The 15,378-nt window shown below is 37.7% G+C and overlaps 1 protein-coding gene across 15 annotated transcripts in view; it reads right to left on the reverse strand.

Moving 5' to 3' along the window:
• MYOM1 (myomesin 1) overlaps positions 1-15,378 on the reverse strand; it is a 158,720-nt gene that overhangs the window by 18,803 nt on the left and 124,539 nt on the right. For all 15 annotated transcript variants that reach the window (XM_070220800.1, XM_023647558.2, XM_070220797.1 and 12 more), the window contains 7 exons: positions 11,189-11,345; positions 9,624-9,730; positions 9,456-9,500; positions 4,046-4,182; positions 1,761-1,905; positions 950-1,009; positions 590-657 (listed from right to left, as the gene is read on the reverse strand). In XM_070220800.1, coding sequence (XP_070076901.1) covers positions 590-657; positions 950-1,009; positions 1,761-1,905; positions 4,046-4,182; positions 9,456-9,500; positions 9,624-9,730; positions 11,189-11,345 — 719 coding nt within the window. The remainder of the gene's footprint in view (positions 1-589; positions 658-949; positions 1,010-1,760; positions 1,906-4,045; positions 4,183-9,455; positions 9,501-9,623; positions 9,731-11,188; positions 11,346-15,378) is intronic.

Raw genomic sequence — 15,378 nt, forward strand, 5'->3', positions numbered from 1 at the left:
GGGGGCAAGGAGATCAACAGGTGGAGCACAGAGGCTTTTTAGAGCAGTGAAAATACTCTGTAAAACCATATAATCGTGGATATGTGTCATTGTACCGTTGTCCATGCCCACAGAATGCACAACACTGAGAGTGAACCCTAAAGTAAAAGATGCACTTCGTGTGACTGTGATGCGCCAGTGCATGTTTGTCAGTTGTAACAAATGCGCCACTCCTGGTGGGATATTGATAATGGGGGGGGCTATGCACATATGGGGACAAGCAGTATATGGGAACTCTGTACTTTCCCTTCAATTTTGCTGTGAACCTAAAACTGCTCTAAAAAAAAAGGTCTTCACTGAAAAAAAGAGTCTGTCCTTTATTAACGAGGGTGTGGGTAATGAATAGGATCATCTCGCTTTCCCACATTTTTACGTTGTTTTATTTTAAATGTACCTTACAAAGCAACAATTACAGTAACATTCAACAGTAAGGATGTTTCGCTTACCATTTGGGTTCAAACAGAGATGAAAAATTGATCTTTCTCTTCTCACATTCTATTTTATCTTTATTTCCCTTGTATCAAATATTAAACATTTATCCACTTCTTACCTTGCATTTCAATAGTACATTACATTCACCAGTCACTTCCCAGCTCAAATACTCAGCAAAATGTGGACCTATAAAATTTTAATGATATCAGCAATCTATTAATCACAAGTGCAAAATCAAAGCTCATTCCTAAATCCTAAGGAGATTTATATTTGAAGTGAAATTTTAAAAATTCAAGATTTAGTGTTTGAATATTTTAAATGGATGCACATTTAATAATAAATATTTTCAATTATTTTTTATTTACCAGTGCATTATTGACATAAGCAATAACGTTCATTTTAATTCATTATGGAAATAATCTTTGAATATTTAGTCCAAGAAATTGAAGCTTTCCTCTTTTGTCATTGCCTATTTTACCTTGTTTCCTGATCCATTCTTGCCTCTGGAATTCAGCTTCTTTCTGGAGCTTCTTATAAACTAAAAATTGAAAAACAAAGAAGTATGAAATTGAGTGGAGGGATATAAATGTACATGCCAGTCACTGTGCTGAGTGATTTATGTTCATTATTATAACACTCATACATCATGACCACTCTACTCATTTTCAGTCTTCACAGACAAATAAATAGGCTTAGGAGGGTTAAGTAACTTGTTCAAGGTCATAAAGCTGGGAAATAGTGAAATAGTTTTGGATATTGCAAATATAGAGATTCGGCCAGCCTTGCCATTGCTTTGTTAAATGCCACATTTTAAATCTTGGTGGTTTCCACAATGGCTATGGAAGCTGACACACAATATAGTTATAACATATGTTTAATTGATTTGGCATGCACAACTTCTGCATATTTTTCTTCTTAAATTAAGTTAAAGTAAGTACACATTATAAGATAGCATCTTAGTTTGTTTCTGAGACACATATACAGCCTTGGTTGTATTGCAATCTCCTTCGCTGGAGAATTTTAGTAATAAATACTTGTTTACATATGAGATCATTTAAGTACAGTCATGCCTGTGGGCCAGGGATAAATTTGGTTTCCTTTTAAATTAACTTTCATTTCTATGAAATGAAATACTATGGAAAAAATTAACTGAAAATTGGATTTCAAATATTGGAATCCAATCAGGAAACAATTCCTACTACTTTCCACGTGACCACTTTTGTGCCATGGGGTTTTTGCATTGAAGGGAGCAGCAAAGTCTTCCAGTTCATGTTCCACAGAATCCTTACCATCTCCAATGAGAACAAGAGTAGAATGGCCAGTTGCTCTTCCGTCTTGAAGCTGGAAAGTATATGTTCCCTCATCCTCATCCTGTAGCTTTTCCATGAACATTTCAATTATACCAGTGTTTCGGTCAATATGCATCTTATATTTCTTCAATGTGAAAAGGAAAAAGAAATCAGTGAGGTAGATGTGATGACAATAAGCCTCATCAAATAACCACAAACTCCAAAGAATCATAATTTTGATAAAATTCCTTAACATTCTTTTAGATGAGCAAGGTTTCAAAATTTTGTACCCAGGAAAAGGAGAATATTATATGGGATATATGACCTTGACCAGAATTGATTACTAAAAAGTCTGAAATTTAATTATTTAAAGATAAAGTTTTGTTATCCCAAGTCACAAAATGTTGTCAAAAAGTTGTTTTTAGATTCCCATTTTACCTTCCAGATTACATTAGTTTTAATTAGCAGAATAACGCAAAACTAGAGGCAGCATAACAGATGCATTTGTCTCATTCATTGCTATATCCCTAGCAGCTAGCATACGCATGGTATTTAACAGGCAATTAATAAATATCTGCTGAATGATTATCTGAATAAAAATGCTTCCAAAGCATTTGAAATCCAGTTTCTCCTAATGAGCTCAAATTGCCCTATTAGATTGTGCTTATTTTATCATATTGCTTAGGCAACTTTTTCTTCAGTGTAAAGAGAAATCTTAGTCCCTGGGCATACAAGCACAAGTTCCATAATGAATTTGAATTAATGAAGTTTTCCTATAAAACGTCACAGAATGAAGGCTCAGGTCTGGGATCAATTCTGTGCTGCAATTCATGCCCCGGAGCTTCCCCTGTGGGAAGCCAGTCTCCAACCGAGCCCACATTTCTCCTAGCTTTCTCCTCCCCTAGCGTGTTTCCCTTACCCCCTACTCCTGAGAGTACTCCCCCAAAAGTCACTTGAAGAAGAAACTCTATTTCAGACTCTCCTTCTAGGGAACCTGACCTAAGACAGTAATTTCCACCCAGTGAAATAGTACGATTAGAACCAATTGCAATGACAATGGACAATTCTTCAAGTTTAGAGCCTGAGTTTATATGTGTGTGCACAGCAACATGCAAGTGTGTGTGAGCGCATGAAGGGGAGGGTGTCTACCACACGTGTGCATGAGTGCTCCCTCCCTGGCTGTGGCAGCAGAGAGTGATGCCAACAATGCTTTTCCTTCCTCTCCACTGGCCAGGCAGTGATCACAGAAGTTGAGGAGAATATTTTGAAAATAGGGAGGAGATGGGCCACAGTGGACCCATGTGTGACTTGTTCTGGCTCTACACACAGTTACCATATGAGTTGAAAAGGAACATACTGCATACTTTTCTGCTATTTATGTTACTCATTCTCCCCATCACTAATGAATCCTCAAATGTTTTGAAAACATACCTCGATGAAAGGAGACCAGGTTGTTAACAAAGGCCACAAACCACACCTCTCCCCCATCTTTTTAGGCTCCCATTTACACCCATGACAGCACAGGTAAGAGCCAGAGCCCCTAAACTCAAGCTCTTTTGTACACTGGGTACTGGCCTGATTCTGGCTCTACTGATATCTGGGGAGGACAAATAAAGCACAGATGTTGTAACCCTATCTATAAAAACTCTGTTTACTCTAAAAGCAAAGAAAATAGTAGATAGAGATATACACAATCACCTATGTAAATAAGACATGAATAGACATACACACAGAAGAGTAGAAAAAGACCAGAAAGTATACACCAATATGTACATGAAAAAGTTGTAAGAATTTGTGATTTGTCCTTTCTGAGTCTTTAAAGTTTTTTACAATAGGATGTATTACATTTTTAACCAGAAAAGCAATGAAAGATATTTTTACAGCATTTTTTCTGAGTCATTGGAACAATACAGGTCACTTCCTCCATATGAAGAACCAAGTCCCTGCTGGGGTTTCCGATGTGAGTGTGTGAGTTCAGGGAAGGCTGCTGTCGCCTGTGCTTTCTCCATGTTCACAGGTGAATATACTTCCTCATCTGCCTGCGACAATCTGGGTTTGTGACTGTTGGCCTGGAGAAATTACTACTAGCACCGTTTTTCATGCTCAAAAGTGTCCCAGTTTGGATATGATATAATCAATCTATATTTTCCTCTACATTTTTCACATGTGAAATGATTTAAACCACCCTCACCCCATGTCCAGTGGTTTTCATAACAACTTATCTGCATTCCAATCAGTACATTCTACAATGATACGTTTAGAAATCTAAAAAGTATAAAACCTACCGGCCCTTCAAAAATTTCCTTGTCATTAAATATGTAGTTGACTTTGGCGTTGCCAGATAGCTTCTCAGCCTGCATCCAAAACCGGACCTGGCCTTTCTCCAAAATTTCAACTGCCAACTCTGATTTAACTGGGACAGCTATGAAAAATAAAAATAGTAGTTATATTGGTAAACCAATTGTATCACTATAGCTTTTTCCAACAAGTGAAAAAACACACAATCCAAATGGCGATGTAACACCTTGCTTCTTGCCAAGCCTGGAGGCAGTGAGAGTGTGGAGCATGATATTGAGTAACCAAGACCTGGATTCTAATTTTGACTGTCACTTTGAGCAAGTCATTCACCTTCTCTGAGTGACAGATGTCTCAATTGTAAAAATGAGGAAGATGAACTTACCTCTAGGGGTCTTTCAGCTAACTGCTGTGACTTGTTACTCTGGCTTTGGTTAGGTTTATTTAGAGACAAGAACAAAGTGTGAAGAAAAGAGTCTTGGGCTGGGCCCAGGAGAGCTGAAGCCTAATCCAATGTCACCTACTAACAAACTGTGTGATATTAAGCAAGTCACTTCACATATCTGGGCTTCATTTGACTTGTTTATGAATGAATGGAATTGAACTGATGTCCTAATTGGCCAAGACATTTTCCAGCTCTGACAGTCTATGCTCTTCATTACTTCAAAATATTTGGAAAGGAGTTAAATTTGATTTTTGTTAACAATTTAACTTACTTTGGAGGTTCTTTAAATTGTTTTAAAAAATGAATTTTAAAAAAGCACTAATTTTGATTATATATCCACAAGATGAACTAGCTTGTCATTTGAACCCTACCCATCCCACTGGTATGCCCGTTCATTTAAGCTCTTAGACCAAGCAAAATTTTTCAGAGGTAAATAAGCGAGTCGCTATCGAGAAGCTATATTGAAATACAGCATGGCTTGCCTCACAAAGAAAGTTAAGGAACCATATGGTATCTCTGATTTACACCTGTATCACTTGAGCCATTTGAGTCTGAGTAAAATTTTAAAAGTTGGCTGACATCTCTCAAAACCAGTTTCTAAATTTCTTGTAACTTGAAAACGTTCTCTCCAAAGGCTCTTCCAACCAACGGGGCTGGGTCAGAGGTGGCTCCGGGGCATGCTCTCTAGAAAAGCGCGGTCGTTTCTCAAAGTTTGGTAGTCCTCGGCTTCCTTCAGGGAAAATCATCACCCTTTGCCTTCTCTATACTGTTCTTAAACCTATCTCAAAATTTCAGCACATGCTACATTTTAAACTTGTACCAAATGTACATTAATATTTCTTCGTATTTATCCTAAAACTACCCTTTCCAAGCTTTAAGAAATGCTTCTCATTTGCACTGTTGTATATTCACTGTAAAACTCAGTGATAGAATCATTTCAATGCAGAGATAAAGGAGCCTCAGACGTCCCACGGTGGACAGGAGACCTCTGATGTCACAGCATGATCTCTGACAGGTACCTCCTCCTGAAACCTTGTGTTCCTCACTTGCTAATACGGATATTATCTGCCTCCAAGGCCACCAAGAAGAGTGAATATAGTACCAGAATACACTAAGACAATGTGGATAATGACTCAAGAAAGGTTAGTTGTCTTCCTCCCCTAGTTATACTGATGACAAAATTGAACCCGAGGAAAGGTTAGTCATGCATCTGGGTAGCAGATCTGAGACCAGGGTTATTCCCTCTATTCTATGCTCCTCTTGGTCCCAGCTGTCTACTCTGAAGAACACTAGTGGTTTTCCAGTGTGAGCATGTCTGAGTAAAGCAGGTCATGGAGAGACCCCAGGGTGGTGAGAGCAGAGGCTAAGCTTTCTCTCTTTAGGATGCTCCTGCTTGCTACAAGTAAGTCTTGAGGGGAGTGGAAAGTAGAATCTCATCTAGAAAAGTCTGGAGACCTCATTCTGGGGTATCTAAATACATGAGTGATACAGTTGCCTAAAAGGGCCAGAGTGGTGATGGAGGGGCAGGGGCATGACCTCCTGGAAGCTTCCAGCTGCCTTAATGTTCACCATCCTGTCTGAGTAAGGAACATTGTTTAGGGAACGCTGCCCACCAGGAATCACCACAGAGGGTGTGGTGACAAACAACAGGTGCACACACAGAAACAGCCCATGCCCTGGTTAGTGTCACACCACCTGGGCTGAACCCCAGGTACCAGCTGTGTATACATCCGGTCTAGTTATTTAAATTTTCTGGGCCCCACATTCTTCATCTCTAAAATTAAATCACCATAGTACTGACCCTTTTAAGGTCATTGTGGAGTTTAAATAACATATCCCATTTAAGCACCCTATAAATAGACTGTCATATAATAAGTGCTCTATAAATTTGGGTCTTAATATTTTGGTACCTCTTTCCTCCTCCAATTGCTTCAAAAACATCATATAACTACCAGTTGTAAATATAATATATTGACACCTAAGAGGACATATCAAATAGATATAATTTATGTATATGTGCTGTGTATATCTGCACAGATAGAGTATATGTCTGCAAGTGGGATAATAACCAATGTCTACAAATGAAGAGACATGCAGGATGTTGACAATACCAAAGTATACCTCCCACCATCCCCCTCAAAGTACCTTGAGATCTTGAGAGAATAAATATAAATGCAAATAAGCTGCCTTTCTACACTGCAATTCAGTATCAACACTGGCAAGACAGGCTAGGCTATTTTCTATTTTTAGCTTAATGTATTTTTATTTTTTCCTTCTTCTCAGCCCTAAATTTCTTTAGGCTCTTTGCTCTGGCAGTTAATTTGCTCCAGCAAAATACGTTATTTGTAGGTTTAAGGCATATGTTTAGTGGTTTTCAAAATATTTTTGAAAACAGCTTAAAATAGAAGAATTTACTGTGCCAAGGGATAAAGGAACACTATACTCTTTATTATGCTCTAGAAGAAATGAGACCATTTAAAACCTTACAAAATCTCAAAGAAAATGAATTATGTGTCAACATTTACTAAGAAGAAGCAAGTATAAATTGAGAAATTCGATACGCTGCTTCGACCCTATCATCAGATCTCTGACATATTCATGAGTAACCTGGCGGATTTGGAGCTGTAATGTTTAAAATGCTGCTCCAGTGGGCTGACGAGAACTCCCTTGGGTTAGGAGGTTTGATGCTTGCACGTCAGAGTTTTTAACACCTTCCGGGGTTCTCTCTCTGCACCCACTTCAACACCACACCAGGTCTCTAATAAAAGGGCACCTGAGGGCCAGCCCAGTGGCGCACCGGTTAAGTTCGCACATTCTGCTTTGGCGGCCCAGGGTTTGTTGGTTCGGATCCTGGATGCAGACACGGCATTGCTTGGTAAGCCATGCTGTGGTAGGCGTCCCACATAAAATAGAGGAAGATGGGCATGGATATTGGCTCAGGGCCAGCCTTCCTCAGCAAAAAAGAGGAGGATTGGTAGCAAATGTTAGCTCAGTGCTAATCTTCCTCAAAAAAAAAAAGGGGGGGGGCACCTGACTTTGCTGCTTCCCTCTCTCCTAGAACCAATAACTAGAGTGCTTATGTCTATGAAAAATAAAATGTCTCAGCATAAATGACAGTGACATCCGGCAATTACTATCTCCAAGGCTGTATGATCACTGAATTTCAGGGAGGCTTGGGCACATTTCCAACTCAACAGTAACACTCCATTTTTCTCTCATTTCCATCCTTTCAGCTAAATATAAATGTTTTTTGGACTAGCTGTTGCCTAGAAACTTTGTCAACGTTTATTGTCTGACTGACTAGATTAACGGATGCGGCCGTTTCTCTCCATTTCTACCAACATTCGAGAGCAGACGGTGCAAACATTAGGGGGTCTGCCTGTCTATTCGAGCTCTGGCTGTGTTCAGTACAGTGACCCTCTCCTCTACCCCCTACCTCACAGCCCCGGGAACGTGAAGGGAGAGCATCCTCTGTGGCCTGCAGACAGCTCTCCTGCAAATGCGTTTTTCTAGGATGACTGTTCTGTTTTGATTAATATTTATATTTTTCCTGAAGAGTTCAAGGATCAATCAATACCTTGGTGATTATCTCTCACAGCATCTCTATGTGGTAGGTGCTATAAACTATTACAACAGCCATTTCTAGAAAAGAAACCAAGGCACAGGGAAATTGAAATGAGTTGCCTAGGTTCACAGAGTGGGTCAAAATACAGAACAAGGAAAGTCTAGGCCAAACCTCTACCTTTCATATAATCAAAAAAAAAACCTTTAAGGACACATGGTATTCCTTTTCTAGTTTTATGGTGAATAAGCACACAGACGAGAAATGGCTGTCCCCTAGATTTCCGAAATTCTGCATTCTACATTCATACCCCATAGGCACCCCACTGTGCTGCTTTGCTGAACGAATTTGGTTTCCAGAACATTACAGCTGAGGTCAATAGTCACTAATACTCAGCCCCACAATCAAACAAGCATTCCTTGGGAATGGAAGAGAAGTCAGGCAATTGGTTCTAGAGTAGTGTTTATTTTTAATCACAGCCTCTGTTGAGAATTTCAGGAAAGCCAGAGGCCCTTCTCCCTAGAAAAATGCACATGTACAAATATACAAAGTTTTGGCTATAGTCTGGAGTCAGGGTATATTTTCATGGGTTTCTGAAACTCCTGTATTAGTGAAGGAGTTATATTTTAGGGATTAAGAAGTGAAAAAAAATTCTTGATTTAAAAGAATAAGTGCGTGCTATCACTTTCTATTTGTTTTCTCTAGGGTATGACTTTCTGGATAATCCACTACTTTGGCCAATAGGTAGCAATGGCACAAGATCTTATCAGACCAGTGGAACTTTCCGAGAGTCATTTCAGACTTCTTTCTCTTTTTTTTAGTTTTCAACTGTGAAATTTAATCCTTTATGTGGAAAGCGCTTTATTAAAGAGTTTATAGATACTTCAGAGAAATTCTTTTTTTGACCGACGCATCTTTAGCTTATTTTCCAGGAATTTAAAATGGCAGGTAATATCTTCAGATTGTCTTTATTTAGAGGTATGATTCTTCTACTAAGCATTAACATTAAATTACTTAGTAAGAGATTTTTTGCCTAAAAGGCATACAAATAATGTATCTGGAAGATATATATATAAAATATGATTCCAAAATATGTAGGCAAAAAGTGAAGAAACTTAATTACTCAGCTGTTACACGTATATAACCTGACATCTCTCTATGTAACAGAGTATGGGATATATTTTCTATGTTAGTATTCTTTGTATCTCTTGAAAACAATGGTAAAGATAAAAGCAGCGCTTCTAGAAAGTGCACCTGTAGCTCCCAGTGTATGTTCCATTACATGTTCTCAAGAGCCTCTTCTCCCAATCCTGTCAGAGTTGTCATCTGACCTATTCTAGAAGTTGCCACCTAGTAGGATTGCTAAACTCTTGACTGTATTGTGGACACTTACTTGGGAACTTGTGTTCTTGGCTGAGAGCAAGTAAACGTTTCAACTCTGTAGGGAGAAAAAGAGAACAATTAAACCTTAAGCTACTAAAACAAAAGTCATTTGATCCTAGAGAATAGTTGAGAAATCAAAACAGCATTAGACTTGTGAATGAATTGATTTTAAACTTACCTTCCTCATCTATCAAGTAGCTTGACGCTATTCCATCAGTGTTTGTTACATCGCAGGAGTAAATGCCCAAGTCTTCCGTCCCAAGGTCTTTGAAGGTCATTTTCGTCCTTCAGAAACAGAATATTTTTATAGGAAATGAGGCTGTGTGAGGTCTGTGGACCTGTGCCCTGCCCTGTCTCTAGGCATTTGCACATGCTACTCCCTTCATTTGGAGCACTTGCTCCTATCTGGCTTGCTGATCTACTGCTACTCCTTTGTGCTGCTTCTGGGAAGACTTTCCGGACCTGCTCCTAGGGAGTGATGGTGATGGGAGAGGGGAGCTGGCACAAATCTCCCATCTCCAAGCTTTGTTGCATATTTTTGGCTGATCAGCCCTCGCTGGGGAGCCTGAAAATTTTTCGCCCCACAGGGCAGAACTTGCTGTTAGCCATTCCAGGTGCCTCTTTTATGTCATCCTCTGCACTTCCCTTTTTTGAGCTTATCATACTGCATTGCTTTTGCTTATTTCATTATCTGTATGCCTCCACTGTGTGCCTTTAGGGACAAGATCTGTTTGGTCTAGTTCACTGTGTTTTCTAACTTTGGTAAGTCATATTGCTAGTCAGTGTCTAAGTTCAGCCAAACATTTCAATATTAGTCAAGTGCACAAACTGGAAGAAAAATTTATTGTTTGATTGTCTTTTCTCTGACCAAACTTATGTTTTACTTCAAGGACTTGACAGCATAGTGACAGTAAAACATCTTTTAATTATATTCAGTATTTCCTTGCCATTCTCCAACAAAATTACTATTTCGTTCTTTTATTTTTGAGATATATTGAGCTTCTTTGTAACAGAAATAATATTTAGGAATATTTTGTTTTGCCAAATACAATCCAATATGGTTGACACTATAAAGATATAAAGCTTGATAAGTAAGGCAAGGTGAAAAGAAAACTCAGAATCTTGGGGCTGAAAGGAGGTAACAGATGATAAAATTAATCCCCTTCACTCTCTCCCATTTTATAGAAAAAGAAACCCAAAGTCTATGAAGTTAAAAGCTTCCCCAGGTCCCATAGCACTGCTGGCAGAGCTGGGACTAGAACTCAGCTACTCTATGCTTCCCATATAGAGTTCTTTCAAGGGCATTATTGTGTCACTCATATGTGGTGTCGAGAAAAGCAGAACAGATTATACCTAATCCATTTAATTTACCACAACTTGAAGGAGCAATTGGCAAGTTCTTCCTTATTCCCTCCTCATAACCACCCTTTCCATTATTTTAAGATTTAAAAATTTTGTAGAATAATGAGAATCATCTTTAAAGCTCACTTTTATGTCAATCAAAACTTTTCTAACATCATAAGATAATATACGAGAAAGCACTTTAAATGAAGTAATGAGAAAAGTACTTTACAAGGATTATTTTTTAAGGTTTATACTGGTTATTACTTTTTATATTACCAGATATAAAATATGTGTGATTTCATCCTCTTAAACCAAGTATTTGAAATGGAAAGCAAAGAGCTTACTTCATCCTTCTATCATGAAAAGGAAACCCATTATTTTGATTGAAACTGTCCGTACTTGTTGCCTTTGCTTTCAACTTCTAATCGTGGGGAGTCTTCAGTGGATACATAATCTTTGGACCAGGTGAACTCAGAATTTGGAGCCATCTGATCACATTCGAAGTTCAGGGAAATGATTCCATCATCATCCACGCTTACAACGACCTCCTTGGTTCCTAGAAGATCAAAAATGAGGCGCTGATATTTCCTGGTAAATATCAACCAACTAAGAATTCCTTACCTTGGGATCCTTTACTCTAGCCTTAAAGCAGGGCCTTGAGCTTGTGCAAGGGAAAAGCCTCAATTGCTCACTACGACTGACAATCCTGCTCTACTATTCAACTTGTATACTGTAACATGGAATTAAAAGAACGTGCCATGTTTCTTAGATAGAGCCAACACCATGGACAGTATTGTTTGTTCAGGGCTGAATAAAAATTAGTTGACATGACTGATGATTCAGTATGGGAGTGGGTTGATCATAAAAAAGAGGGACAGGGCAGTCTTAGGAAAAAAGAAAACTGAATGGTCATTATCAGACCTAATTCACGACTTTTGCCTCAATAACACCCATATCCAACTAGTCATCAGGAAAGGATAGATAAGCGATTAAGAAACCAAAGGGAAATTGAAGAGGAGAAAGTAGAGGTAATAAGAATTGTCTATATTCACATGTTCAAGTTGGTAAATCATTTAAGAATGGAGAAATAGATGGAAACGTGTTCTGCTGATGAGAACCAATCTAAAGATGCCCCTCTAGATTAGAACAATTGCAACCCAGAAACGATTGCTATTGAACTGTGTGGAAACTTAAATGGAAATGAATTTCAAGAGATCCAGATATTTGAAGAAGATTTGTATTTGTATTTTAAAATAAAACAATTCAGTTAATGTTTTGAGTTCTGTTATTTTTGAGAGTTATAAAAAATTGCACCTGAACCAGCCCTGATGGCCTAGTGGTTAAAGTTTGGCACACTCTGCTTTGGCGGCCCAGGTTTGGTTCCTTGGGTGCAGAACACCACCACTCATCTGTCAGTAGCCATGCTGTGGCAGTGGCTCACATAGAAGAACTAGAAGGACTCACAACTAAAATATACAACTATGTGCTGGGGCTTTGGGGAGAAAAAAAAAAAGCGAGGGGAAGGTTGGCAACAGATGTTAGCTCAGAGTGAATCTTCCTCAGCAAAAAAAATTTTTAAATTGCACCTACATCTGGAAACAGCAATTCAAAGCGAGTTTGTAACAGCATATAAAATGTTCACATCTACCCCTAAATCCAGTTTGAAAGACAAAGTGCTCTGCTCAAACTGACATGCATTCAACTACCAGTCTAAACTTGGTTTATTTCCACACATTATGCGAAATCTCAGAAAGGTGCAGCTTTCTTTTTAAAAATGCAGAAAAAATCTTCCAATGGATACTTCCCAAGGGATTGAAGTTTTTCTCTCTAGATTGTACTGTAAAAAGCCAGCATGCTGGCCTACTGTCCAATAAAACTTGTCAGGGGAAAAAAATTGTAACACTTCACTCAGGGAAAGGCCAAAAGAAAACAAGCGCTCAAATAGTGAGCAGTGACACGTGAGACTTGGTTCCTAAGCCTGGCGGTTGATCTAATTCATGTCCTTATTGATGGCAGTGTGTGCTTCAATTATAAACTTCCAAAAAGTGATTTTTAACACATGGAAAGCATAGAGAAGACTCGTTCTAGGAGATTTTTAAAAAACAAAGGGATATTTTCATATTTAGCATAAAATATAGATAAAAGGAAATAATAATTAAAGACTTAATTGCTCCTTCAGAGAAATGTCTACCCTGTATGACTTTTAAAGGGCTGTGCCTAGTCCATTGGAAGTTGCAGACCATGTTTTCTTTCTATTCCCAATAACACATGACTAATCCTCACAATCCATTGCTGTATGAAACACAGTGAACACATGCTCTTATTAAAACTTAAGAAAAGACTAACACCTAAGCAAGCTGAGGCTTAGACAGTGTTCCCATACACAATTAGCTTGGCTGAGTCACAGAGAGAAGACAGCTCACAAATTATCTGTATATCTGTATTGTTATGAAGAGGAAAGAATAGAAGTGATGGAAGTTGACTAAACCTTTCTTGCTATTTGCATAATATCTATTTTGGAGGCATGACAGTTGTTCATATTAATCACTCACTGTCTTATCTGTAATATCTTTTAAAAGGAAGTGAATCAATCATCTTTTATGTTTATTTATTAAAGGTATGACTCAAATTTACAACAGAAAAAATATTGCTTAGGTTAAGAATCTTGATGTTTTTACTAAAGTGAAAGATTTGACTTTTCTGCAAAGGAGTCACGAAACAGGAAGAACATGAATAATAGAATTAGCTTAGCCTTTCTCTCAACTCCATAGATAACCTTTGTGCTGTAACACTTCACCAATTTGGAACCGTGCCCAAAACCAAGAAGTAAGGAAAACAAGCCTCTAAGAGCCAGTGCTGAAGTGACAAAGTCCACACGCTAGTATTCCTGGACACTCACTGGAGAATTCCATAGACCGTCACTTGGAATGCATTTATACTTAGCTTGAGATGATTCTAACAAGCCTAGTTGGTTGGTTTCTCTCAGTAGATTAAACCAAAAAAAAGAGAGGGAAGTAAGAAGCTACTATCAGCAAGCACACTGAGAATAAGGAAAATGAGAGCAGGAGAGGAGGCAGAAAATGAAAAAAGCAGGCACAAAGACATTATTTAGTAAAGGGACAGATGGCTCCTCACCCCAGAAGATATCACTGTACAATACATAAGGTTGATACTTATGATGTGAATCACAGAGGAAAAGATAAATAAGATTAAGTATACTGCATTTGAGAAGGTTGAAAAGTATGTACTGAAGTGTGTAATCTATTTTATGAGAATTTTCATCAGTCTTAAAGTGAAATTTTAAAGTATTGATGCTCAGGCAGGAAATTCTCAGGTAAATGGAACAACTAGGTATTTAAAACAATTTGTTCAAGTTTCTGAATGGCCAAATTTGGTTCCAAACCAAGCAACTTGGAGAATAGGAAAACCCTGCTTAGTTGCTGTTTCAATTGCCTCAGTTACTGAAAGAAGAATATAGAGCTGTCTCATTGAATTACTCTGGAAAAGCAATTTTTGTAAAGTACTTAGAGAACAAAAGATGTTATTTTTAAGTCCCAGGCAATATATGTGTTTTCACCTGAACCTGTGAGTCTTACATCACTACGTTATAGCTGGGTCCTAATGTAACAAATATAATAATTTTTACTTTTAGAAAAGAAAGTGGTAGTTTTTTTAAAGTCTTAGGATAAAATTTGAAATTAAGTAATTGTCTGGAGAGACAAAATAAAAAGTAGGGATTAGATGTAATGTCAACTAGTGTCTGAGAGAGTTTTCCTCATCTGTGAAACTTTCCCTGATGAACCATGTCAAATCAGCACGTATCTGTAGACAATATCTGCAGTGGGTAGAAAAGAGAGGCATGAACATTTCTTCCATTTATGCACATAATTGTGGCGATGATGGGCGCTATTGGTTGACTTATTCAAATAAAGGGAAAAAATTAAAAAATAATCAAAACTATATTTGACACTTCAGTTTTAAAAATCAAATGAGTATTTGATTAGATTTTTATTTTTCAAAAAGTTGCACTGGTTGTTTATTTTATCAAGAATAGGGTTAAATTCTACAAGGGCTGGGATTTTGTCTTCCATATTTATTTGTACCAGAGACTGGACTGAAAAAAATAGATGTTAAAGACAAATGTCAGCTTAGAATTGCAATGTGTATTTTATTGGAACTTGTCTTATGAAAGCTTACACATAACACCAATATTCTGATAAGCAGACAAGATGAAATAAAAGTACCAAAAAAGAAAACATCCTAGTTGCAGTGAGTTTTCTACTAAATTTTGTAGAACTCCGAATCCAAAGCTTGATCTCCTCCCTGACATATCAATGATGCTGTCAACAGGCTGAAAGTGTCACTCTAAAAGTAACCACAATTTCAAGCATTTGAAAAATCACATTCACTGAACATAATTCAAAGACTAGTTATTTAAGCATATTTCTTCAGCTCACTAACAATTCCCATTAGAAAATAATGTTTAGTCAACATAATATTGCAAAGAAAAAAATTCAGTTTAAACAATATCACTGTGGAAATATGACAAGGTTATTGACTTAAAATGATCAGTGCAATAAGTTACAGCT

This window comes from Equus caballus, chromosome 8 (genome assembly GCF_041296265.1).
Source record: "Equus caballus isolate H_3958 breed thoroughbred chromosome 8, TB-T2T, whole genome shotgun sequence".
NCBI lineage: Eukaryota > Metazoa > Chordata > Mammalia > Perissodactyla > Equidae > Equus > Equus caballus.